The sequence below is a fragment of the Falco biarmicus genome, chromosome 11 (genome assembly GCF_023638135.1).
Source record: "Falco biarmicus isolate bFalBia1 chromosome 11, bFalBia1.pri, whole genome shotgun sequence".
NCBI lineage: Eukaryota > Metazoa > Chordata > Aves > Falconiformes > Falconidae > Falco > Falco biarmicus.
In genome coordinates this window covers 26,539,036-26,563,425 of record NC_079298.1, presented here as the reverse complement: position 1 = coordinate 26,563,425, position 24,390 = coordinate 26,539,036, and the positions used below count along the sequence as shown (strand labels likewise).

General features: G+C 40.7%; 2 protein-coding genes across 2 annotated transcripts in view; both read left to right on the top strand.

Annotated features, from left to right (window-relative positions):
* Positions 1-5,137, top strand: part of CFH (complement factor H) — a 34,079-nt gene extending 28,942 nt beyond the window's left edge. Inside the window, exons 18-24 of the mRNA XM_056355524.1 lie at positions 148-324; positions 992-1,168; positions 2,141-2,317; positions 3,018-3,200; positions 3,910-4,110; positions 4,415-4,612; positions 4,763-5,137. Of these exons, the coding sequence (XP_056211499.1) occupies positions 148-324; positions 992-1,168; positions 2,141-2,317; positions 3,018-3,200; positions 3,910-4,110; positions 4,415-4,612; positions 4,763-4,773 (1,124 nt within the window). The 3' untranslated portion in view covers positions 4,774-5,137. The remainder of the gene's footprint in view (positions 1-147; positions 325-991; positions 1,169-2,140; positions 2,318-3,017; positions 3,201-3,909; positions 4,111-4,414; positions 4,613-4,762) is intronic.
* A 4,968-nt stretch (positions 5,138-10,105) lies between these two features.
* AKNAD1 (AKNA domain containing 1) lies at positions 10,106-22,320 on the top strand. The gene is made up of 16 exons (XM_056356204.1): positions 10,106-11,469; positions 12,014-12,136; positions 12,460-12,568; positions 12,697-12,848; positions 12,954-13,013; positions 13,506-13,639; positions 14,010-14,145; positions 14,764-14,927; positions 15,437-15,530; positions 16,136-16,239; positions 17,584-17,669; positions 19,130-19,252; positions 19,339-19,449; positions 20,212-20,293; positions 21,113-21,254; positions 21,893-22,320. Exons 1-16 carry the CDS (start codon positions 10,429-10,431, stop codon positions 22,010-22,012), a joined length of 2,781 nt encoding a protein of 926 aa, XP_056212179.1. The 5' UTR covers positions 10,106-10,428; the 3' UTR covers positions 22,013-22,320.
* Positions 22,321-24,390: the final 2,070 nt, after the last annotated feature.

The window sequence follows — 24,390 nt, the reverse complement described above, 5'->3', positions numbered from 1 at the left end:
ATGTTACCTTTTATATAAAATCCACTGTCAGCAGATGACTATGCTGATGTTAGAAAAAGCTCTCTAAAGCATCTGTGAGGTGGAAACAGTACACTCATGTGATGTGTATCACATTAGAACAAGCATCAACTTTCTGTATCTTTTCAGAAATTCCATGTGGAAGTTTTCCAAAAGTTGCCAATGCTCAAACTGAAGGCAGAAACAAGGAAATGTATGAGGCTGGTGAAACAATTCGCTACCAGTGTGACGAGGGGTTTCTGATTGTTGGTTCCCCTGAAACGATCTGCAGAGAAGGAAACTGGACAGCACCGCCCTTCTGTCAAGGTATAGGTTCTAGTTCTAAGTAGTACGTGATCCTACTTAGTCGTTCATGTTGTGAATTAAAATAATGTCAACTCAGGCATGCAGGTGAGTTGGCCCAATAGAGCCAACCAATGACTTGCTTTGAATGGGCTGCTACAACACCTGTCTTTCCGGCTCCTGAGTAACACCGAGCAGAGTAGATCAGCAAAGAAACTGTTTCCCCCATGGGCTGAAGCTACTAGCTCAAACTTTGCTCTCTGCTGAAATCAAGCAGGCAGAGGCTTACGGAGGAACGGATGCTGGCTGCAAGGGAGGAGGTTACTGGCAGCATATTGTATTTTATTTTCACATCGCTAAGAATGCCAGTTGCTGAAAGTTGCCTTCAAATACAAAAGCAAGCACTTCGCTCTCCAGCTTTTTGGTGCACAATGTTGTACAGCACCAGGCTGCACATTTGGCTAATCTCTGCAACTCCTTTTCTCTTTTTAGTCACTCCAGGAAAAAACAGTACGTGGTGAAGTGTTGTAGAATAAAGACCATAGATAGTATTTTCCTTTTCTACCTGTAGAAAATGATCTGTGTTACACAAACCGGTTTTGCTCATCGGGTACAACGGTGCTCTGGAATGCAATGTTCTGTGGTTGTCGTATTGCTGCACTACGATGCTTAAATGCACCTCTCTTTTCAGATGTTAGGTGTGGACCCGCACCTGAAATTCCCAATGCTTTTATTACAAGCACTCAACAGGAGAAGTATCTGCCCAGTGCCAGAGTGCAGTATGAATGTGAACGCACTTTTCAAATTATGGGTGGAAATTATGTCACTTGTATGGATGGAGTATGGTCACAAGCACCAACTTGCAGAGGTACGAATCTGTGCTTTCATCTTGCCTGTTAGCATAGAGGGAACTGTTTGTTTACCTGAACACACACTAAAGACTTTACCTTTTTTATTTCTGTTTCCTACCCCAACTTTGTGCTTGCTATTGCTTCCTTGCACAGCACTTTAATTTAGCCTGATGCTTCTAGAAATACTGGGGGTATTTTCATCAGTGGCAAAACCGCCTTGAAGAAGCAGGGCCTCAGACGGGCTGCTCTGTCATTGTCCTGGGTAATACTGGCATTTCCCCAGAGTCCACCATTTCAGCATCCTTCAGCAGAAAGACATATAAGGGCTCCTCTGTTTTATTCCAACTTGTCAGGGAGTATCTGAATGGAAGAAGCAGCCGGGGAAGAAACAGCTGTTCTTCCCCAGGGCTCCACTCTGACCAATGCAGATCCCAGCAGAGACTCAGATCTAAACCGTGTAAGATCTGCTAGGCCTATGGAAGTCAGAAGAGCATTCCTGTGACAAGGAACTGTCAGGAGCTGTGCTCCTGTCCCCTGCCCAGATCTGTGGCTGCAGGGTGAACAGTGCAGGCTGACAAGCTCCTCCGACACTGCTGGTCCTCCAGAGCTCTGTGTTTGACCAGAGCACCAGCTGGTCTACTACCCCTGCAATTTTCAGGGATGCCAGGGATTTCCATGTCCCAGTGGAGGGGCATGGCCATGCAGGAAGGCTGGTGTGGCTTCTTGTGCTATAGGGTGTAGCTACAGAAACACTAGCTTTTTCTAAAAGCTGTCATTGACACTGCCATCCTCTGAGAGTCCCAGAAAGAGTGTTCTGCTGCCACTGTCACACCTCGTTGTTTTCTCTGTGATGAACTTTTGGAGCTCTGACCCACCTGAGGCAGAAACTCCGGACAGAAATTTTAACAAGGTGGATTCTTTTAACTGTTGGTTGTATAGGGAAACACCTCAGCGACTGCAAACATGACTGCAGCAGTGTCTCTTTTCAGATGTGACGTGTAAACCTCCTCCAGAAATTGCTGGTGGTAACGTTCGAGGTATTAAAAAGTCAAGGTATTTGCCTGAGGAGAATGCTCACTATCAGTGCTGGGAAGGCTTTCAGATGAGTGGGCCTTCCACCGTAGTGTGTCAGAATGGGACCTGGACAGAGCTGCCAAAGTGTAGAGGTAATTTCTCTCTCTCTTCCTACAGTCACCTGTCAGTGAGACTGTCATGAAGCTGACAAGGTGGCATTTACTTCTCCACATTTCAGTCTCATTATTGTGCACAAACACAATGTATCTGGCATGCTCAGGAAAAAGCCGTTTCCCTCGGTGGCTGTTCAGACGAGTTTAACAGCTGTGTGACCCCAGTAGCTTCACTTGAGAGAGCCACATCTAGAAAACCACCATGAGGCCGAGCACAATTGCTGGCCAGGTCTGATTTTGGGATGTAGTCCTTGGACAACTTAGTATCTCCTTTCTTGGTCTGCCTGACGAGAAGAGAGTGAAAATTTTGCCATCAGTGTGGGAGAACAGAACCAACAGCTTCCCTGTGAGTTGAGATGCCAATAATGCAGACAATAACACTGCTATATTGAATGCCATGCAGTCAAATCAACGCTAAATCAACCGAGAGTAGAATTTGATGTGTGGGCCAATACCTAGGTATTGTGTTGGTGCCTCCTAGGATTTCATGAGTGCGCTGAATAATCGCATTTGTTTTCATTAGACATACGGAAAGTTTCAGCACATGAACCAATGCAGCAGCATTTGACTCAACCACCACCCAGCTGGAAGCTGAAATGGGTGCAGAAACAGCAGTTAAACTAAGATCAGGCTGTATTTAAACTCACAGCATGCCCTCTGATTGGGAATTTCCTTCCAGGGAAAGGTGGGAAATGTGGCCCTCCTCCAGCTATTGAAAATGGAGACATTCTTTCCTTCCCTGTGCGAGAATATCGGCCAGGTACAACTCTGGAATACAAATGCCCAAATCTCTACATCCTGGAAGGATCCCGGTATATCACCTGTACTAACGGGCAGTGGACAAGTCCCCCAGTTTGCCTAGGTAGGCTTACGTGTGTGCTGTGTGGCCAAAGGCTGTGTGACTGTTACTTTGTCTTCTCAGATCCTGGGGGCATCACTTGTGCAGCAGCACTTGTGCTGAGGCCATGGTGCCAGCAGGGCAGAACAGCAACGAGTCCTTCTTTTGTCCAAAAGGAGTTTCTTCTTGAATGAAGGCAGCTCACATAGTCCCCTCTGCTGCCTGCTGTCTCTTGCCGCCGCAACAGGTTTGGGAGGAGAGTTTGGCTGGCCCCCTCTGTGTGAGCAGGTCTCCATCGCCGTGCAGGGCTCCCGAACGCTTCCGAGTTGGGGATGCTGCTATGGCCAGCAGGCTGTGAGCGGGGAGGATGGGTCAGAGTACATGGCAGTGTTGGGGAAATCTGGGGGTGCATCCGTGCCATAGCTGTGAGGAAACAAATACAGAGAACTGCTGAGCAGAAGAGAAGAGGCGATCCCAAAAACGATACAGGGCAGTTCACTGGTGCCTGTTACCTTCCCCACCTGTGCTTTGATCTTGCCCTGTGTGATTGTCAGAGTGAAAAGGCTTCTCTGTAGCTCTATGCAGGGTCTCAGCCATGGTCTTCTTTCCCTTTAGCTTGCATGTCAATGTCTTTACTGTTGATGAGTAGAACTTCTGTAGGCTCTAGAGGAAAACAAGGTACCTGCGGTGCAGCTGTATGAAGTCATGACACTCTTCTTATGCCTTTTTCAAGTGGCCTGTACAGCATCTGAAGAAGACATGGACAGAAACAATATTGAGCTGAAATGGGTCACAAAAACAAAGCTGTATTCCACATCGGGTGACTTTATTGAATTTCAGTGTAAAAGAGGATATGTGGCGGACCCAGCATCTTCGCCCTTCAGAGTGCAGTGTGTGATGGGGACGTTAGAATATCCACGGTGCAATGAAGGAAGTAAGTCATCTCCACTTCAGCCACAGCTTAGCTGCTGTGTTGTTGCATTTTTAGTGCTGAAGCTGAGGGGAAAGCCTTTAACTTTCCTGGGAGAGGGCCTGGGGAGGATCCAGGGTGAGGGAGCATCCTGTAAGCTGCAGGTGGTGAGGGTCAGTGTTCCTGGGAAGCCGTTGACCAGCATACCTGAGCTGGATATACTGCTGGGGAAAGGGCTCTCAGGGGCTCTGGGCTGGTACCTACAGTTACAGAGCATCAGTTGTCCAGTGTGAAGCCTACAGGCAAATAACGAAAGAATTTTTTGCAGAGAACTGTACATTGCAGGAGGAGGTTATGAATGCTAATAATATTCAACTACAGTCACCAAGGCCATCGAGCACTTCCACCTATCGCTCTGGAGATTATATTTCCTTTAACTGCAAATGGTCATACAGCATAGTTTCACCCACAGAGAAACTTCATGTAGAGTGCCTGGATGGAGTGATTTCATATCCTGCATGTGCCAGTAAGTGCTCCGTGCCAAGACACAGGGTGGCAGGGGTGGGCTGTAGGAGGCAGCTTTGCTGAAGTTGCCTGTCCACTGCTCTGAGGAACCACTGTGGTGCGTCTGGCTTGGCCTTCATGCCTTCTCTCCTTTTCTCTCTTTATGCTGCAGGGTTATTCTGATAAATGGGAATGGCATGAAGGAGCCCAGCTGTGGAAACAAATCCCTCCACTGACCCAGTGATTTGAGCTCAATTTTTCCTGGTGTTTCCCATCTTGCTGTGCATTGTTTGCAGCTTAGCCAACGTTCTGTCTTGGAATTTGTTACTGTTTTTATTGTTGGATGATTATGTTTACATTTTCTCCATGCTATCCATTTATGTAAATGTATTTACCTTTTATCCATCTGAATGGTTGTGCTTACAGTTTATCCAGTCTGTATTAATCTCACTGTTACTTTTATCAGCTATTGTGTCCCAAAGTAGGCTGGCTTTGGTGGCATGCTGAAACAAGAATTAAAGTTCAAAAGTGATTTCATCATTAGGAAGCAGAGTGTGTTTGGCCTTGTCTGCTCCTAACCTTCTTCATGCACTTGCATGGAAACTACTCTGGGGTCGTGGCAGAGGTGAGTGTCCTGATCAGGACAAGCAAGTGGCATCTCCTTTAAACAACTCAAGGAAGTCTCTGGATCACAGACCTAGCTCTTACGGGGGACTTGAGCCTCCCCGGCACTTGCTGGAAGGGCAAGATGTTGGGATGCAAGTAATTGGGATTTCTGCATGGAGGTGGGGATAACTTCTTGGTCCAGTTCCTGGAATGGGGCCTCATCTTTATGTTTTGTAGGAGCATTTCTGATGATGTCTTGATGGGGCCAGGACCTTCATTACTTACTAGTAGTTGATCCAATGTATCAGGTACCTGCTGCACCTGATGTATGCCAATGTGTTGCAGCTAACCCATTTGTTTATCACTGATGTCTTGCTTGTCAGGGGAAGGCTGAGGAAGTGGGTCTACTACCTCTTACATATGGGACTTCGTAGATGAAACTCAGTTCCTTTTCTTGCTAGTCACTTTTCTAAGGGTTTTTGAAAGGCAGCGTGGGCAGCTCACCTGGCACTGGGCAGCAACGGGTAGTTTTGTGTTGGCCTTTTGTGCCTTCACCTCAGAGGGTTATTTCCTTATCTAATTCCACTAAGGTCACAAAAATCAAGTAAACTAGCATGCCGCATTTGTGTATAAAGGAGCTTATTTCAATATTCATGTAGGGTATTGATAGGGGTTGATTTCTCTCCACGAAGTAAGGCAAGAAATACTTCTGTTGTTCCTTTTGCTGGATAAAGGTGACTTCAGAACAGCTAAATCTTTGCTTTGGCAGTCCCATACCCCAAAACTGGACTCATTTTCTTAGAGTAAGATGTGAAGAGAGAAAAGGCAAGCTGACTTCCTGAGCACAGACAGGTCTTTTTAGCAGGGACCTGGAGAAGAGGGAGCCCTTCAGCTCAAAACCAGATAAATCAATGCTGAAGGTCCTCCCTAGAAGAGTGGGCTCTAACAGGGGATGCATGCACGCGTAAGATGTTCCATTGGTGTGGAGGAATAAAACATTAGGACTTATCTCTTCACCCCCTCCCAAAGTTTTACCGATATTTAATACCCAGGTTTGACAGTGGCAATTCACTTGGTCAGTATGTCAGAGAGTTCCATGTTACCTATGGTACTGTTGGGGGGGGGGGGGGGGGGGGAGTGGGTTCTCTGCCATGCAGAGGAGTTCACAGTGGCACTCATTTGTTTGCTTTCAACACATTGCAATGCATTGTGTTTGTGTGTGCCCAGTTAAGTGCATTTGTGGATTATATTTAGTTTTAACCAAACTGGCACCCAGCCCAAGTTTTATTTCAGCTGTTATAAGGCTGCAAAGGGAAAGCGAGCACCAGCAATAGAATTCCTTCCTCGAAACTTCTGTGTGGGAGCTGTTGCTGGATGTTTTCAATTTTGGAGCAGACTTCCATGAGAATGAGAAAATGAGGGAACTGTTTTGTGGCTAGGAAAGCATGTAGCCCCAGTGTTGGTGGGGCTCTTACAAGGCTGCCAGGGGAATGGCTAACTCCCACAGGTGCTGGATACCGTTCTCTACTGCAGTCCACTTGCCTGGGCAACATGTCATATCATCCTTGAAGGGATACTTTTCCTTAACACTTGACAGGAGCCACCACCAGAACCTGAGGATTTGTGTCCCTCTTCCAATTGCCTTGTCAATGCTCCCTTCTCTAAAAAATGAGCCTTGCTGCTTGGCTTCCCTACCCTCTAATTCTGAACTACTAGCCCACTATCAGAGCAGCCAGGTGATAACGTGCTCACCTGGATGACAGCTAAAATCTTTTTGCATAGCCCACAGCTCCTTCAGGGACAGGGGTCAAGTGGTTACCTCCTGTTCTTCCTCCTCCTCCAGTTCCTGTTGTGGCCCTGCTGCATCCTCCATTACTAAATGAGCTGTTTTTCATGTCCATTTCTTCTTCTGTGTAGGGGTCACTGATACAGACATGGGTTGTTCCTCTGCATCACCTGTTGCCAGGATCTGGGTAGCCACAGTGCCCATCACAGGGTTCTGAGTAACTGCAGTACCTGCTGTTGGGGCTGGAGTAGCCACAATGCCCAGTGCAGGTGTCTGACTAGCCACAGTGCCTCTCACGGGGGTCTTGCTTTGAAGAATCAGTCTGCAATATGCAGGTGAGCAGAGGTTATCTTTATTCGGCAGCACTGGGTGCATGGGGCATCGCTCCACCAAAGTCATGCACACCAAGGGAGCCTTTCAGCCCCCTCTTTATACAAGTCACTCATGTTTATTCATTAACTTTCTGGGAACTCATTAACATATCTTGTGCCTGGACAATTAGCACACTCCCATTCAAGGATTTAGTATATCTTCAAGTTAACAATATTAACATATCTTGTGCCTGGACAATTAGCACACTCCCTATGTCACCTGTTTGAGGATTTAGTACATCAAGTTAACAATAAGGGTCTCCTCAGATAAACATGAGCACACTGTTCCTTAAATAAATCATATATGGCTCCTTATTCAGTCTGAGTAGCTGCAGTGCCTCACTGCAGGACCTGGAATACCCACAGCTGGTTGCTTAATTCTCAGCAAAATCAGAACCACATTTAGTTTTCCTAGAAATAGTATCAGGACCAGCAATAGGCAGGTTTCAACAGCCCAAGGATATTCAAAATTTTCAAAATTCTTAAATACTTCTGTAACTAGCCTGGAGAAGAAGGGGGAGATGTAGGAAGATGTCTCACCCATAGGTTGGCTGTCTGAGGAGAATGGGCAAAAGGTGTAATTAGTGGTAGTTCCCATGGGATGGCACCCGAAGTACACAGGTGACGACCAAACTGATCACACAGACCAGCTTAGTTTCAGGACCAAGGATTCTAACATGCCACAAGCCAGTACTGCAAAGCACAGCAAAACAAGAACCTTAGCCCAGGCCCCAAGGGTGATAAATACTAAACCAGCAAACACAAGCTTAAAGTAAGGTGTTGTATAATGTAACTCTGAGAACAAACAAAAAAAAACACCACCACCCCCCAAAAAAAAAACCAACAGTGTGGCCAGTGACTATTAAAACAATAAAATGAATGCTTACAACACATTGATTTTGACATGCTCTGGTCAGATCTGTCGTTATCTCAACCCTTCAGGCCCCTCGTTGGGCACCAGAAGGGACCGTTGTGGTTTAAACCCAGCCAGTAACCAAGTACCACGCAGCCACTTGCTCACTCCCTGTCCCCAGTGGGATGGGGAGTAGCATCAGGAAAACATTAAAACTTGTGGGTTGAGGTAAGAACAACAATTGAAATAAAATACAGTAATAATAACCATCGTAATGAAAAAGAGAGAGGAATAAAACCCAAAGGGGAAAAAACCCCAAGTGATGCACAATACAGTTGCTCACCACCTGCTGACTGATGCCCAGCCAGTCCCCCAGCAGTGATCGGCCCCTCCTGGTCAACTCCCCCCAGTTTATATACTTATATCACATAATCCTGCCACAAATGCCCCGCTGTATCCCATCGTGCCCCCCTACTGCCCCGCTGTATCCCATCATGCCCCCACAAATGCCCCACTATATCCCAAAATGCCACAGAAATTCCCCCACTATATGCCATAATCCCACCTAACACACCCTTACATCTCATGATACCCCATAAAAATGCCCCAGTATATCCCATCATGCCCCACAAGTGCCTCACTATATCACATAATGCCCTACTATCACCATGGTATATCCCATAACACTTGGAAAATGCCTCACTATATCCCATAGTCCCCCTTAATGCTCTGGTATATCCCATCATGCCCCACATATGCCCCAGTACATCCCATAATACTTTGGAAACACAAATGCATCACTATATGGCATAATCCCCACTAATACCTTTTCAGTATCCTTAAGGGATGTGGCGAGGCTGTTATGAGGCAATATGGGATATAGCGGGGCATTACGGGCATCATGGGTTATAGGGGGGTGTCAGGAGTCTGCCCAGGCCCGACCACCCACCTCCTGCAACTGGCCCCCCCTCTGGACACCTCTGGGAAGATTTTTGGGGGTTCAGGGATGTTGGGGTTAGTCAAGTTAGTGTTAGGGTTAAGGCTATGGTAGCTACGTCAGGGGCCCCACGCCAGCGGTGGCCTGACGGGAGGCAGGCAGGTACGTCAGGGGCCCCACGCCCGGCAGCGGCCTGACGGGAGGCAGGTACGTACGTCAGGGGCCCCACGCCCGGCGGCGGCCTGACGGGAGGCAGGTACGTACGTCAGGGGCCCCACGCCCGGCGGCGGCCTAACGGGAGGCAGGCAGGTACGTCAGGGGCCCCACGCCCGGCAGCGGCCTGACGGGAGGCAGGTACGTACGTCAGGGGCCCCACGCCCGGCAGCGGCCTGACGGGAGGCAGGTACGTACGTCAGGGGCCCCACGCCCGGCGGCGGCCTGACGGGAGGCAGGTACGTCAGGGGCCCCACGCCAGCGGCGGCCTGACGGGAGGCAGGTACGTCAGGGGCCCCACGCCCAGGCCCCCGCTGCTGGCCGCCCACCTGTTCCCGAAGGCCCTGCTCGGGGGCAGCTCCAGCAAGCGCAGCAGCAGTGCGACTGTTTCCCACAGCCAACAAAGCAACGCAGCCATACACCTGTCACCTATAGAAAACCGGTGCTGTAAGTGTGCTGATTTCTGCTTGTGGTGACCACAGTGCATGTGATGAAGCTGCCAAGCCTGTACCTTACTTCAGTATCATATTACTTCATTGTATTTTATCTGACAAAAGAGGGCAAGAAATCAAAAAAATTATTTTAGTCTGGTGCAGAAGCTGAAGAAACACTCTGTAAGTGGCAAGGTGAAGTGTGAGAAAGTGTATTTTTTTATTTTAACTGATGTTTAATTCTGCTGGCTCTGTTACCAATTTTTTGTTTCTAGAACGTTACAAAAGGAATTAACGAGCAAAGACAGTTACCTGGTGCTAAGCTCAATTCTCCATTTCCCAATGCCTTTGTCATTCATGTCTCTGTATCTCCCCCAGCAGTTAATCCAGACTTGCACGTGTAAGAGTGAAAAGGAAACATCCATGTCAGCGGCGTGGTCCTAAAAAACCTACAGTAGGTACAAGACAAAACACATTCGAGAATAAGATGTACTTCAGTATAACATTATTATTACTCATACATTACAGATTTTGATTGCTGCAGTAATAAAAAGTCTATCCAAAATCAGAAAAGCAATGGCATTCATATTCTACGTAGACTGGATACGGAGACTATGAAAAAGTGCAAACCATGAGACTGGATGAAAACCCAAATGAATAGTTCATTTTCAGATGAATTAGGCTGTATCACAGATGCAACAGATGAGGAACACGACGACTTACCTTATGATGGAGATGTAGGAATAACCTGTAAACACAGTAAAAATTTCTACAATTTGAATGATTGTACTTGTACAAAAGATACATCTGTTATTTTAAATTTTGACTCTTCTGAAGGTAACAAAAACATAAAAGGAACAGCAAATTATGAAACTTGTCCACAGCCTGAAGAATTCTGCAGTTGCCACAGAGGTGCCACAGGAACAATGGGAATTTCAGTTGAAATGCCTGGAAGTGAAGCTTCCTTTAAGAAGGAATTACCTGTTTGTAGTTTTAGTAAACTAGATGGCAAAGAATATCTAACTCACTCAAAAATGTCCAATGTCCTTTTGCGTCATTTTTCTAAGGGTGAGTTAATGAGCACATGCCAGTTAATCGAACGTGAGACAATACCAGAGACATCCTTTACTGAAAGTATTGATGACACTGTGGGCAAACCTGAGCCTTCAGAACACGTCAAAGACCCTTCGGTGCACGAACAATGGGGAACTAACTTTGAAGAGTATCACTTAGAAAAACACAAGGAAGTAAACACCCATAATAAAAATCAAAATTTTCTAAACAAAAAGATATGTGTTCCTAAGAAACCCATTTCTTACACTGTTATGTGTGGCTGCAGACAAGAAAATTCACAACTGATTGGCGAAAAAGAAGATACACACATCTCGCAAAACACGAAAGAAGAGAGCGCCCTGTTTAAGAAAACAGTTTCACCTTGCAAGCTCAAATATGGCCAAGGTCAAGGTCACTACTGCCTTCCTGATGTCTCCAAAGTTGCTTCAGAAGTTAAAGTACCAAAAAGAAGTGACAACATTAACTCAGTTCCTACCATTGAAAGAGCAAAATCCTTCCCTATTTTGCAAAGTAAATCAGTAATTGTGAAAAACGTTCTAGAAAATAAGAACCATTCTGTACAGAACAGAAAAGAAATAAGCATTCCAGAACTGCTGCAACAGCTAAAGGTAATTAAGATGCTTTAAGATAAATTCTTAATACTTGGTAGAGTGGCTTTACCAAAGAAGATACTCTGTGTCCAGTAAAATCTAAGATGGCTAGTTCATGTAGGCAGCCTATAGGCATCAGTGAGTTTATCACTTTAGTCAACAGCTGTTTTCACAAATAGAATTGTGGGACTGAATTTATATGGAACTTTCATTACCAAATATTTAATGATGCTCTGGCATATTATTTGCGATAAAGCATCCTATCAAATCATTAGGAAATTCACTATAAATTGTTATTTCTAGTATTATATGTAAATGTTGAAATTAATCAAGATTACTTTAACTTGCAAGTTTTTCTTCATGTATTTTTATACTGGCATTTATTGACAGGTCAGTTCCTTTTTAAAGGATTTGTTTGACCACAGCATTTCTCTTATTGTAGTAAATTTCTTTTAAGGTTTGTTAGTAATTAGATAATCACTTCTCAATTTCATACCCTCCCATGGAGTTCACTTCCAGAGCTATACAGATGCTGAAGATCATTCCTAGATTTGTATCTTAGCAAATTGTTCAAGATGTAACAAGTTTTAATAGTTTTCCCTACTATTTCCTGGCTGCAAACAAGATGCTGACACAGCATGCTGACACCCAGAATCACACTGACCACCTGAGATTGAATCCCAAGGTAAATCTCTCAAAATAGACACATTTTTTTAAAACTCATTCTCCTTTATCTCTAGGACCATGATTATTCCCAAAACCTGTTTTGTCACCTTTATATTGTACTTACCATTTATATAAAATCTTTAGATTTTCAGACAGAGTTGAAGTATTTCAGTATTTATGCAATAAGACGCTATACATATATCGAACTATAACACAGAAAATTACATGGGATTGTTATATATATATAATAAACATTTCATTAATAACTTATACTATGTATTTTGAGTTATTTCTGATTTTGTGTCCAGAATTTTTCTGTAACCAAAGTTCTCATTTTAACAGATACTTCCTCAGTCAGATTTTCCAAATGCCAGCACTGCCATTTACTCAAAAGACGCTGGGACATCCTCTGAAGTCTTTACGTTACATGCTCCTATACAATCTACACATGGTTTGTCTAAAGCAAGAAAATAAAATTACAGCAACTATGCAAATTACTTTTACACAATTTGATAGAACTTTTGAGTAGACTTTTTGGACAGAAATTCCAGTTGATTGATCTTATCTTGTATTATGTAGGATCAGAGTCTGGAACAGCAGCATTGGCATTACCAGCAGCTGGTACAATAGAAGCAGGCTGTCGAAATCCTCCTTATTTACTGCCAGAACTAACACTAGGAGAAAAGATGTCTCAAGTACTAAAGGATCAGACAGATCAACTGCTAAAAAAAGTAAAGAGCTCTGTTTCTATACTTTGCACTGATGCTCCAATTCTATATTCATTTGGCATATTTGTTTTTAAAATTCCAAATAAAAGTAGTATTTTTGTCTTGAAGGTGGAAGACTTTTCTAACCATATGACCCAAGAGACATTCCTTTTACAAGACCGCTATCTGGTAAATTAATTTATGTATTTTCAGCTATCTGAAACGTACTTTAAATGGCTGTAGACTCGCAATTTGCTGGCAAGGTACTCCATGTTTTCCTCCAACAGACATTTAAAAATGCTCTTTTTCTCAGTTTTTTTTCCACAGTTTAAGAGGCAAAAATGAAGGTGGTCAGTAGATGGCTGGATTCTTAAATCTGTTTTAAGGATTAAAATTAAAAACTATTAGTGAAAAGCCTAAAGTTGCCATATAAGTTATGAATTTTGACATGTAGGCTATCAGTTTGGAAGTCATGGTTTAGTATTTCACTTGTACATAGTAGAGCAGCACAGAGCACTGGGTGGTTATATAAGATGCAATCCTGTCCCAATGCAGAGCAGTACCAAAATTGTTACCACCATCACTGCAAACGGCATCTCGCTTACACAGCATAAGTAGCTATCACTGTGGCTTGCCAAATCATAATGACATTTGCTATTGAATTATTTCTTATTGGTGAAGGAATTAAATCAATTGAAAAAATACCTTGATGCCTTGGAAAGGAATTACTTAACAGCTAGAGAACAGCATCGTAACTTACAGCTGCAGAACTACAAGGACAAGTCTGTCAACGTTGGAGAGTTTGATCCTGAAAGGTTAGAAGATAAGTGCTTAGTAGTACATGAGTGTATTTTTCATATTTTAAGTGTTTGAAAAACACTTTTAAAAAACCACATTATTTTACTTATCCATTAGAATTCTTCTGAAGTGAACACAGTATCTTCATGTTATATGTGGTAAATTAGAAGTGGTTTGGCCAAAATTCATCTTGGGCATTATATGTCTTAGCTGAATTAATCAATTGGGTATCTCAATTGTAAGTACTTAAAAGAATCTCAGTGAACTCCATTAATTCATTTTTTTTCCTATGGAAGTGTACTGCAATGCCCAATATTGTTATCAAAGAAAGAAATAAAGCATCGGTTCATACAGGTTTCACTAACTGTGTATTGCAATTTGGTTTAGAGAAGTGGAAGGGGAAATATTCAGACTTGGCATGGTGCTCGAAGACATCCAGGAACAAAGTGATGACAGCCAATTCAACTTGTCATCTTTGCTTACTTCCTGCGAATCTGCCAATTCATCGTACTCTCCTTGTGAGGTAACTCAGTGAGTTTTATTATTTAAAGACTACAGTTACTCTGTTTTACTGATGCAAATCCGAAGAACCTCAGTGTGGTTGAACTGTTGTATGTTCTCTAATAAGAGCATGATGCTTTTAGATAGCGTGTTACTTCAAAGAAAGTATTTTTTCATTAAATATGCACTTCATAATATTTCATTAATTGTAATAGAAACCTAAGTATAAAAACACAGGTACACTGAATATTCTTAATCCCAGCTTCGAAAGCATTTCGTTCAGAGTAAGAAAATACAAGCAGCTACCTGAATTTTTGGCATTAATCACTATCATTTAGTTGGAAGTAGTACTATCTTGTTTGTCCAAGATTCTTGAACTGCAGAGTTACTGTATGACCAAATGTTACTGTGCTATAGAAAACAGTTTACTGCTAAGTATGGTAATATTTTGTTCTGGATCATAAACACACACAAATAATCTCATGGCCTTCTACAAACCTACAGGTAAGTATCACCAAATGCTTTTACAGTCAATGTTTTAGAAGATTTTTTTTTTTTCTGTATCCTAAGTTAGAGACACTCAGAAAGGTACTTCCAATGCAGTGACCACATGTATCTATGCTATGGTTACTTTGTACAGAGCTCGGTAGTTTCAAGCATTGCTGACCCTCCAGGAAGAAGAGGTACTGAAACTGCATTTCTTCACAAGAACAAGGAGGGAGGAAAAAGTCAGACAACTGATGTAATCCCAGAGACAAATCAATTTTCTTTAGAAGGCAACAAGTGCAATCTTTGTCTTCGCATGTAAGTGAAAACCTTGGAACAGTTGAAGTTTTTATAAAAATCTTGCCTAAAATCTGCTGAATATAAGAAATTGGGATGTCTGAAAGCAACAGGAATATTTCCCGAGTAAGGCTTTTACAGAATTCTGTAACTACATACCCCAGAATTCCTTCCAGTCTTGCATTCCTGCCTTTCTGGGTCATATGGACCTTCAATTTCCCGAAGCAAAACACTATCATCACTTTCACTAGACATTAAATCATACCTCTGAATAAAATTCATTGCAACTAGACAAATTCAGGATTTGAATGACTAATCAAAGTACAGTGCCAATAAGACATTATTTACCAATATTTGAGTGGCATTTTTAATTTTAAAAGGGAGGTATGCAGATACTTACACAATTAACCACCAAAACTTTATGAAGCAATTCTAGATACTCCCCAGGAGGGCGGAGATGGTATTTCATAGATGTTAATCATCTTAATGAGATTAGAAAAATAAACCAAATTGTTTCCCCTTAAATTCAGGTTACAAAAGAGAGCTGAATCAACCTCCACAAGAGAAACAGAGCCTCTGAGAAAAGGAGGTCTGCTAGCAAACAAGCATTCTTCCAACATAATGGTATGAGATCTGTTTCCATAGTCACTTTTTTTTTTTAAACTTAGATTATCTTATTCACCTTTGAGATCATACAGCATTTTTCTCTTAAGTTTTTGCACAGCTTAATGGCTTAGCTTTTGAGCTACTACAGCATGTCATAGCATTGCTGAATTTGTTTCCAAAGGAGAAGTTTAAGGACTATCAAACATTTTTAAAATCTGTGATAAAGCTTACTTATTCTGCAAAGACTTAACTGTGTTTACTAACCTGCCTTTATTATTTGCTCAGAGAACAAAACCCAGAATTGCATGCCTACAAAGATACTTAATTATAAGGCACTGAGAGGAATCAAGTCAGCATATGCTAATCCTCCCCAAAGCAACATGAAAACATGCCTTAAATTCCAACTTCACACAAAAAGGTGCTCATATTTTGTCCACTCCGCTCTACAGGTAGAATTGGGAAAAAATAAATCAAGTTGTAGCATTGATGGCAACTAAAAGCAGTGTAGAAGTGATATGCAAATGATGCCACTGTTTACACTATCCTGTTTGATATCTAATACAGTTAGAGATACACAGTAATATAAACAATTGTAAATTTGTTTTGCCTTCTGGGTGCAACAGAGATTCCTTTCACCTGAGGAAAAACACGCTGCTGAAGGTCTTGCATCCCATAGTTGGGGTACATCAACTCAAAAATTTAATGCTGATGAAGAAAGTATGAAAAGGTAAGTGTATTACATATTTTGACTAGTTATAGACATGGTTTTCTACAGTTAAGTGAACAGCTACATGCATGTACACTGATGCATGGCTATACTGGACTCTGCACGAAACGCCGAATATTGTCTTAATATATATGAGAGGATGACATTTTCAAGTTTATCACCAGTTAATCACATAAGGTATGTGATCTACCAGATGACAAATAGAAAAACTCCCATCAATTTTATTTGTAATACGAATATAATCCTTTTTTAAAGTAGCCCATCTTAGTGGACCAGTGTAAGGTTTACAGTGCTTAAATGGCGGAGATATTTCAAAAGTGTATTAAGAAAAGAAGCTTTGTCTTTGTTCTCTATTCAGCAATGCATGTCAGCATCCCAAATTGGGATGACTGCAAACTGTTCAGCAATGAACAACATTTATCGTTGTCATGAACTACTCTGGTAGGCCTGGAAGCCCGCCATATCGATACATCTGCTTATATTTCAAGTGTAAGGATCACTCTGTAAATTTTCATTTCCAGAAATGTCAGTGTGATATAATAATTCTGCATGGGATATTTTGGAGTCTGAAATTTTGGCAAATTAAATCTCCAACCAACCAAAGCTAGATCTCATAATACATGTGGTGTAGAACACAATAATAGTCATTTAAATATGCCCTGAAATTATTTTACAGAGTAGAAGTTAACATTTGTCTAGTAAAACTCACCTAGCTTCCTTTTTTTTTTTTCTGTCATACAAAAAGTTAGCTTAAGCTTCTAATCATTATTTTCATGAATGGGTGGAAAATTCTCCAAATAAATTTGATGATACTGTATACTCTTAAGTTGAAAATAATGTCAAATAACACAAACAATGAATTTTGTTCTTGTTCTCTCAGAAGGTACATCTCAAGTATTCCTTTAATTATCCAAAGGCAGTAAAATTAAAGCCTTAATAGCTCTAAGTTACTAAGAAATCATTGATAATTGATTGCTATTGATAATATTTTGATGCAACAAGCGAACACATATATAAATACATAGGAATTCATACTACTTTGCTACTGAGATGTCTATACAAAGACCTCTACTTTTAAAGATTTTTAAAAGCTCTGCTAAGTCAGGGTCCTTCTGTCAGAATGTGTCCTTTAACTAAACGGGTCTTTATTTTGCAAGTAGTTAGTTTTTAATTTAAGCTTGTACTTACCACCTTTTCAGGTATTTGATACAGGTAGAAGTCTTTCTATGAGTAAGCCTTCTCCTTAACTAGGAAGTGGTCAAGCATTACTATAATATGCTCGTAAGGCTTGTCATAAAGGTGCTAAGATAGAATTAAAGTATCATTCTGTTTTCATTTTCAAAGAAATACAAACATCCAGGAAAGCAAAACTGGAACATGTTCACTCCTCATTCAGAGAAAACCAACTGATTTATCAGATACCAACCTGAGTAAGTAGTGGCATACAAAGGTCTTAACTGTACTCATACCTACTATGGAATCCTGTTAAGTAGTACATTCCTGTCACTTAGCAACATGAAAATTGTTTTTTAGTTTTAACAGATGTTACTGCTTAGCACAGCACACAGAATAAAAAGGAGACTGAAGAGGACACCAAGTCAAATTCACCATGGAAGTCTCAGTGACAGACCAAGAGGCAACAGACAAGCTGCAATAGAATTTCCAGTTAGATATGAACAAAAGTTTTAACTCAGGGTCTAGTCAAACATTGAGACTGTTTGCTCTACAGAGGCTGTGGCATCTCTGTCCTCAGAGATACTCAAAATTCAGCTGGACAAGGTCTTCAGCAACTTCATCTAAGTCGGTCCTGCTTTGAGAGGGGATTGGGCCAGACAATCTCCAAAAGTCCTATCATACCTGAATTACTCTTCTAATTCTAATTCACCTTTTTAGTTAAGTTTCCAAAAACTACTACTAACATTTTCAGCAACATAACATCGGTGTGTACACAGTGCTTTGATTTTGCTTTTTCTCCTTATCACGTGCATATATTTCATGTCCTAGCAAGATATTCCAAACTTGGCGACTGCAACGTTTCATACCAGTACTTCCACTTTAGATTTTGGATTGAACTTTCTTATTTTGCATGAAAACAAAGGAAAAAAAGTTTTCCTAAATCTTTGATCCATTCAGGGTTAACACAGACTGGAAATATTCTCCTTTCTCAGTCCAGCTCCTAATATAATTTCACCAAATCCAAACTAGAGCCCATACAGGCTACTGTGAGCTAGTTAAGTCAGCTGTCAAGTCATCCAAGATTCCAGCTCTTGGAGGTTCACTAAGAATCCGTCAGCATTTGTTTCTCTTGGGGCATCCCCCTTTTACCTTTCCACTGCAGAATACTCTGAAGCTGTTAGTACCCCACAACTGAAGAGGAACAGCACGAGCTATCCTAGATTCAGTTTTATGTCTGAGTATCTAGGTTATTCTTACCTTTGGTCCACCTGCTGTCCTTCACTTCTCTGTGATATCCTTTCATTTCAATATAATACACAGGGGCCATTATTGTTAATACCGGTTTGTGCAATAGCCAACAGTGCCATACTAGATCCTCCCCAATTCTCTCGTTGCATTCCTCTTAGGCTGCATAGTTTTCACAACACTAAGGACAGGGAGATTGAAAGTTTAAGAACAGTTCTGGGACTGGAAACAACCACCATCAAAAAATACCAACCAAGCTACACTTGAGGCTTACAGTCAGGGCTGAAAGCCAGTCTCTAAAGTTCAATCCCCACCTGTAAAGCAGACGAAAAAGTACTTCAAACTACAGTACTGTTAATGGCAGCAAAGGGCTCAGAAACTATGATGCTAAAACCCAAATAATTACCTAGGTACACAGGCCAAAATTTGTAATATGACAGACCTTTTTAATGTATCTTTGGTATTTTAGGCAGCGATTCAGAAGACACCTCAGCCTACGATTCTTATAACTATTCACAGAGCAAGGAACTTGTGAACTGCGAGACTAAAAGTTACAAAACATTCAATACAAGACTACATGGAGACAGAAGAGGTATAATAATTGCAAAAACGTTAAAATCTACAGAAAAATATTACTTACAGTGTTTGTTTTTCTAAACAACATGTCTTTGTTTTCAGGACTTAGGTGCAGATGCCATAGAGGAAGCAGAGATCAATTTAAACTCAGGAATTACGAAGAGGCTGTTCAGTCTTGTGCCTTATGCAGAAATAAAAGTTTTGGTTCATCCTGTAAGTATGACAATCACAGGCTAGATTTTGAGGGGCAGAAAGCCACACTGCACGTAACAGGCCAAATTTAATTCAGTATAAGCAACCAGTAGCACTGTGGCTAAACAGTGGATGTATATAGATCTTGTAGACCAAGATCAGCAAATCCAACTTTTACATACCTGGCCAAGTTTAATCCCTATGCCAGACAGCTTTAGACTTCTCTGGTTCCTTATAAGAAAAGTCCCTTCCATATTTTGTTTATGAGAGTAGTATCTCATTTTGCAGTACCACATGGAAGAATATTAAAATTGGGCGTTGCTGTGCCAACTTTTTCAGTGCTAGCGTTACTTAATGTAGTATAAACAAGTACTAAAGAAAATTTCGGCTCTACACTCAAATCGTGTGACATGCAGGGAGTCAAGGAAAACCTAATGTTTTCTGGTTGGTTGGGTTTTTTTTGTTTTTTGGTTGGGTTTTTTTTTTCTTTTTAAATGCTTAACATCAGCTTTGGAAGTCACTTATCTCAGACTCCTCTCTATATACTGTTGGAAGAAATCGCATGCAGAAAATAGAAGTTTTCAACAGTGGGAAGAAAAAGTATAAATTAGCTACTTCTGTATATGAATATTATAACACTATAAATCAAAGTAGCATTCAATTTTATTCAGCAGTGATAGATACTTGGGTTTTTATTTATGCTAAATAGAGAAAAAGTGTTAAATACACAGAAATTTTTTTTTTTTTTGGCTTTTGTTTTACACATGGCCTTAACAACTCCAGCTTATTCACAAAAAAGAATCTCCACTCAAAAAGCTCAGAAAAATAAGCAGCCATGCGAACCTGTAAACAGACCTTCTGAAAGGTAAGCTGTAGCAATAACTGAATGTAGTACAATAGAAAATGCCACTGTTGAAGATTCAGCATGGAAAAACACTCACAAGTATCATAAGCAGGAGGAATGTTTTCTTTTGCAGTGCATGCTGTACATTAAAATTTTTCTCATTAGTAAAATTAAAATATTTACCCTAAGAGCAAGCGTGAATAATTCTTAGAGTAGCTCTTCCATCTTTCTAATTTCATGAAGAGTAACTATCTGACTTCTTTAGCCAACACATTTAGTAGTAAAAAATAAAAAACCTCACTTTATTAGGGGCTGTTCCCATTCACAGATTTGAAAGCAGGTCTGTATTATTTAAGATGCAATTCTGTTTGCTACCAACCATTTCTTCATAAATAACAGTCCTACTTTTAACGGTTAACATTAATTTACACTGGAAGTCTAGAAAGTAAAATGGATTCTGAACCGTAGCACAGACTAGACAAACTCAGACAAGTTTTGTTACCATGTTTTTTGGACGGCATTACTCAATAGCACTATTGCCTGGAAGTACAGCAGCTTCACTTGAGAATCAATAGCCTAGGCCACTCTGTGAGAGAAAGCTACAGCACCAAGAACGTGATGCTATTATGAGAGCTCCTGACTGCATCCTGGAACGTCATCTTACTACAACACAGATGTAACACTGATTATGATGGACTGTGTTTTACAATTAAATTAAAAATTCTACTCACTGTAAAACTAACTTGCCACTGAGTATGCTATCAAAGTGTATATAATTTATAGTTTAGAAATTTTTTTGCTTACTAAAATTGTATTTTATTGTATATATTTTATCTTTAGGCAAAACTTTGAAGCTGTCAAAACCTACTATTCAAGCACATACGATAAAGTTACCCTTTCACACCAATACTTACCCAGCAAGAAGTCTGCCCAAAGGAAACCCGCAGTCAACATCAGAAACGCCAGTGACTCCAATACAAATGTAAGACTTCCGAGTGAAAATTAAACCCCACACAATTTATCCGGGAAAAGTACATCCCTATGTCACAGTATTGTTGAACATGGGACTAAGAATGGGACATTCTTAGTAGCAAGTCGATTATTATAATCTAAGCATGTCTAATGCATCTGAGGATAAGAGAGAAGGAAGTTAGAAACACAAGTATATGAGTTTATATTTTAGTATATTGCTTCATGCGAGTATGTCAGAGACTTTTTATACAGCTTAGTCCCTCTATAAAAGCTGAATGGGACAGAAAAGGACCGGATCTTAATTATGTTTCATATACTGAAATGAAAAATGTCACCCTAGCAACACAAACCACTATCAAATCCATAAGAAAACCTTCTCAGTACTACAAACATAACCGCACTGGGGCTGCTACTTTAGAAAGGTTGTTAAATAACTCTTATTTTTCTCTTTGATTGTGCAATCCTTTGAACCGAGAGGTATTTCCAACATGAATCCTGGAGTGGTTTATCATGACTCAGATTTTTTATTTCTCAACATTTACTCAGAGTGAAAATGCTGCATAGTACCTTAATTAAAACATCACTTTCTATTCTACGTAAAGATTTGTCTTCAGTGTTAGCAAGACTAAACTTTATTATTCCCAACAGATTTTAACTTCTACTCTGGATCATGCCATACAGACAGCAAACAGTTTGAAGAAAGCTACAGAACGAATGGTACGAGTAGTTTCAGAAGATCTAGCTAAAGTTAAAAGAAAACAGCTTTAATTACTCAGTTTCCAATGTTATCATTTTGCTGGTTGATACTGAAGTGTCAGTATATCTGCAGATACAAGATGATAAATACAAAGATCAGAAAGTCAGCTAGCTGACTTTGTCAGCTGTTCCCTAACTATCAGTACTAAACCAAACCAAAGCATATTAGTATTCCACACGTTTATATTCATTTTCAAAACTAGGAACAAATTACTAATTCCACTGAAAGTCTTCAGTACATTAGCTAGCCCTGCTACTGTGTACGGCTATTCTCTAAGCATTCACTTAAGACTTAATAAAAGTTAGCTTAAACAAGCGAAGTTAACTTTTTGACTTTTGATTTTCTCCCACCCCCAAACAGGGGATCTGAGTCATTGCTACATATATTTTTTCCCCTGCAGTAAGCACACGAAAGGGAAACAGCCACTGCACCCGAGACATCTATAAGCATCATGCTAGCATGCCAAGTCATAATTAACATTCATTATTGTAGAGTGCCCTACATTGACAGTTGTTTGTTCTTAAAATATTTCCTCGCACATCCCAGTAACCGAGTCATACCATTTGTTGCCTATGTATTCCTTACAAATTATCCATTTCTTCAATGAGGTGTCCTTACCTTGTACGATACCTGGCTTTGAGATTGTAACTGATGGTAAGTAGGCTGGAAAAGTTTAAAATACTGTAAAAATACAGCAGGCCAAGAAAAGTCATCTATTGTTTTCCTTTTGAAATCCATTTAACTGCAGTGATTAAAAGCAAGCAGTTAACAGCCTTGTATTATCAAGGATGATACTTGCCAAAGAAATTCCACAGTATACAGTGCCTAATAGAAATCAAGTTAAAAGTGACAGTGCATTGCTTAAAAAGGACACTCATTTTCAGGGAAACCTGAATGGTTTTATCAGCTGATGGACACAGAGATAATTTGGACTCTGCTCACACAAGCAGTGACAGCTAAACTTGCTGCTGTGTACCACTGATTTACTAGCCCGAGTCAATGGCTTTTTTTCACGGCCTCTTCCATGCTCCACAGCCAACACCACTATTAAACCTTCTTTTCTCCCCCTTAGGCTCTTACTGTATATCCTTATATATCAGTTTGCCTCTGCTTATTATCCATGTTTTAGCTTTATTTAGCATAAGACAACAGCACAGATAGTAAAAGGCCCGTTCCCCTGTGCTAGATTGATGTTTTGAATGTCCCTGTTACTACTTTGCAAACGAACTTAATAGTTGAAGTAATTGCTGAAGGCTTCCTAGTTTCAATTAAAAAAAAAAAATAAATCTTTTTCATAGAAATCTTTCCACACCACAAGAACAGCTAGACCTTTGGTTTATCCTAAGTCACTGTCTGAACCTGCAGCCCTGGGCCTGAGAGCAAATACCTAAGAAAGAACATATTTATCAACACAAGCACACAGTGACGTTTCCTCAGAACATTCTCCGACAAACCGAAAGCTCAGAGTTCTTCCCTACCAGCAGCACTATATTTGTATTTATTAGCTCTATAAAAGGTTTCTCTCTCATGTCAAGATTTAAACCCTTTCATACTACAGTTTAGAGCGTGTCATTACTTCATAACATTTCACATACTAGATGTCCTTTTGTTCCAAAATTGACAACTGCAAGTTTCACATGTTACTTCACACATTGAATAGGGAGGTAACGTGTCTTCCAGTCTGTACATTAACATAATCTCCGAGGCGTCTATCACATACTCCCCCATCCCCTTTTTTCCCTTTGATCAAGTATCCTATTCTAGCCATTCTTGGCATGGAAATTGTTCCATACCTTTGATTTTCCTCTTACTCATCTCTGACTCTTATCCAGATTTTTAGATTGAACTTAAGAAATAAATTACACTTGGAAATACATATCTTTATTATCTAAGGTAATCAGACCAACATCTGTGCTTATGTGAATCTAGGCCCACATGTACAAGCTAGGCAGCTTTTAATACGAAAACAGGAACTTTCAAAATCATAATGTTATCTTGTACATGTACTCTAAAATACTAGGTTTGGGGCTGACACATTTATCTTGATACAACTCTTTCCCATTCCTGATATAACAATTCTTGATGTAGAAGGAAGTGGCTGAGAAAAATCCTTAGGTAAAAAAATACACATCTTCACAAGAACTCACACAAACACACACACTTCTGTAAGAAAACAGGAGCTTTTTTGGGCTACATACTGCTGTCAGCTTTCTTATTTTAAAGCATCTCTATTAATCTATCTTTACAGTAATGTTTGGTTTTGCCTTCTAGAAAAAGTGGGGGATGGATTCCAAAACTCAAAAGTCTTAGTCTTGTATTTATCAGCTATCAAATTCTTAGCTGGTAATAGCACTCAACCCTAAAGCAGACACTTGGAAAAAGTCTAACT

What these genes read in the sequence shown, in the direction of transcription:
- AKNAD1 (XM_056356204.1), top strand. Translation starts at nt 10,429, where the DNA reads ATGAAAACCCAAATGAATAGTTCATTTTCAGATGAATTAGGCTGTATC. An exon ending in CAGATCAACTGCTAAAAAAA is followed by an intron (nt 12,849 to 12,953) that starts GTAAAGAGCTCT and finishes TTTGTCTTGAAG; the next exon opens with GTGGAAGACTTTTCTAACCA. An exon ending in TAAAAGTTTTGGTTCATCCT is followed by an intron (nt 19,450 to 20,211) that starts GTAAGTATGACA and finishes TAACAACTCCAG; the next exon opens with CTTATTCACAAAAAAGAATC.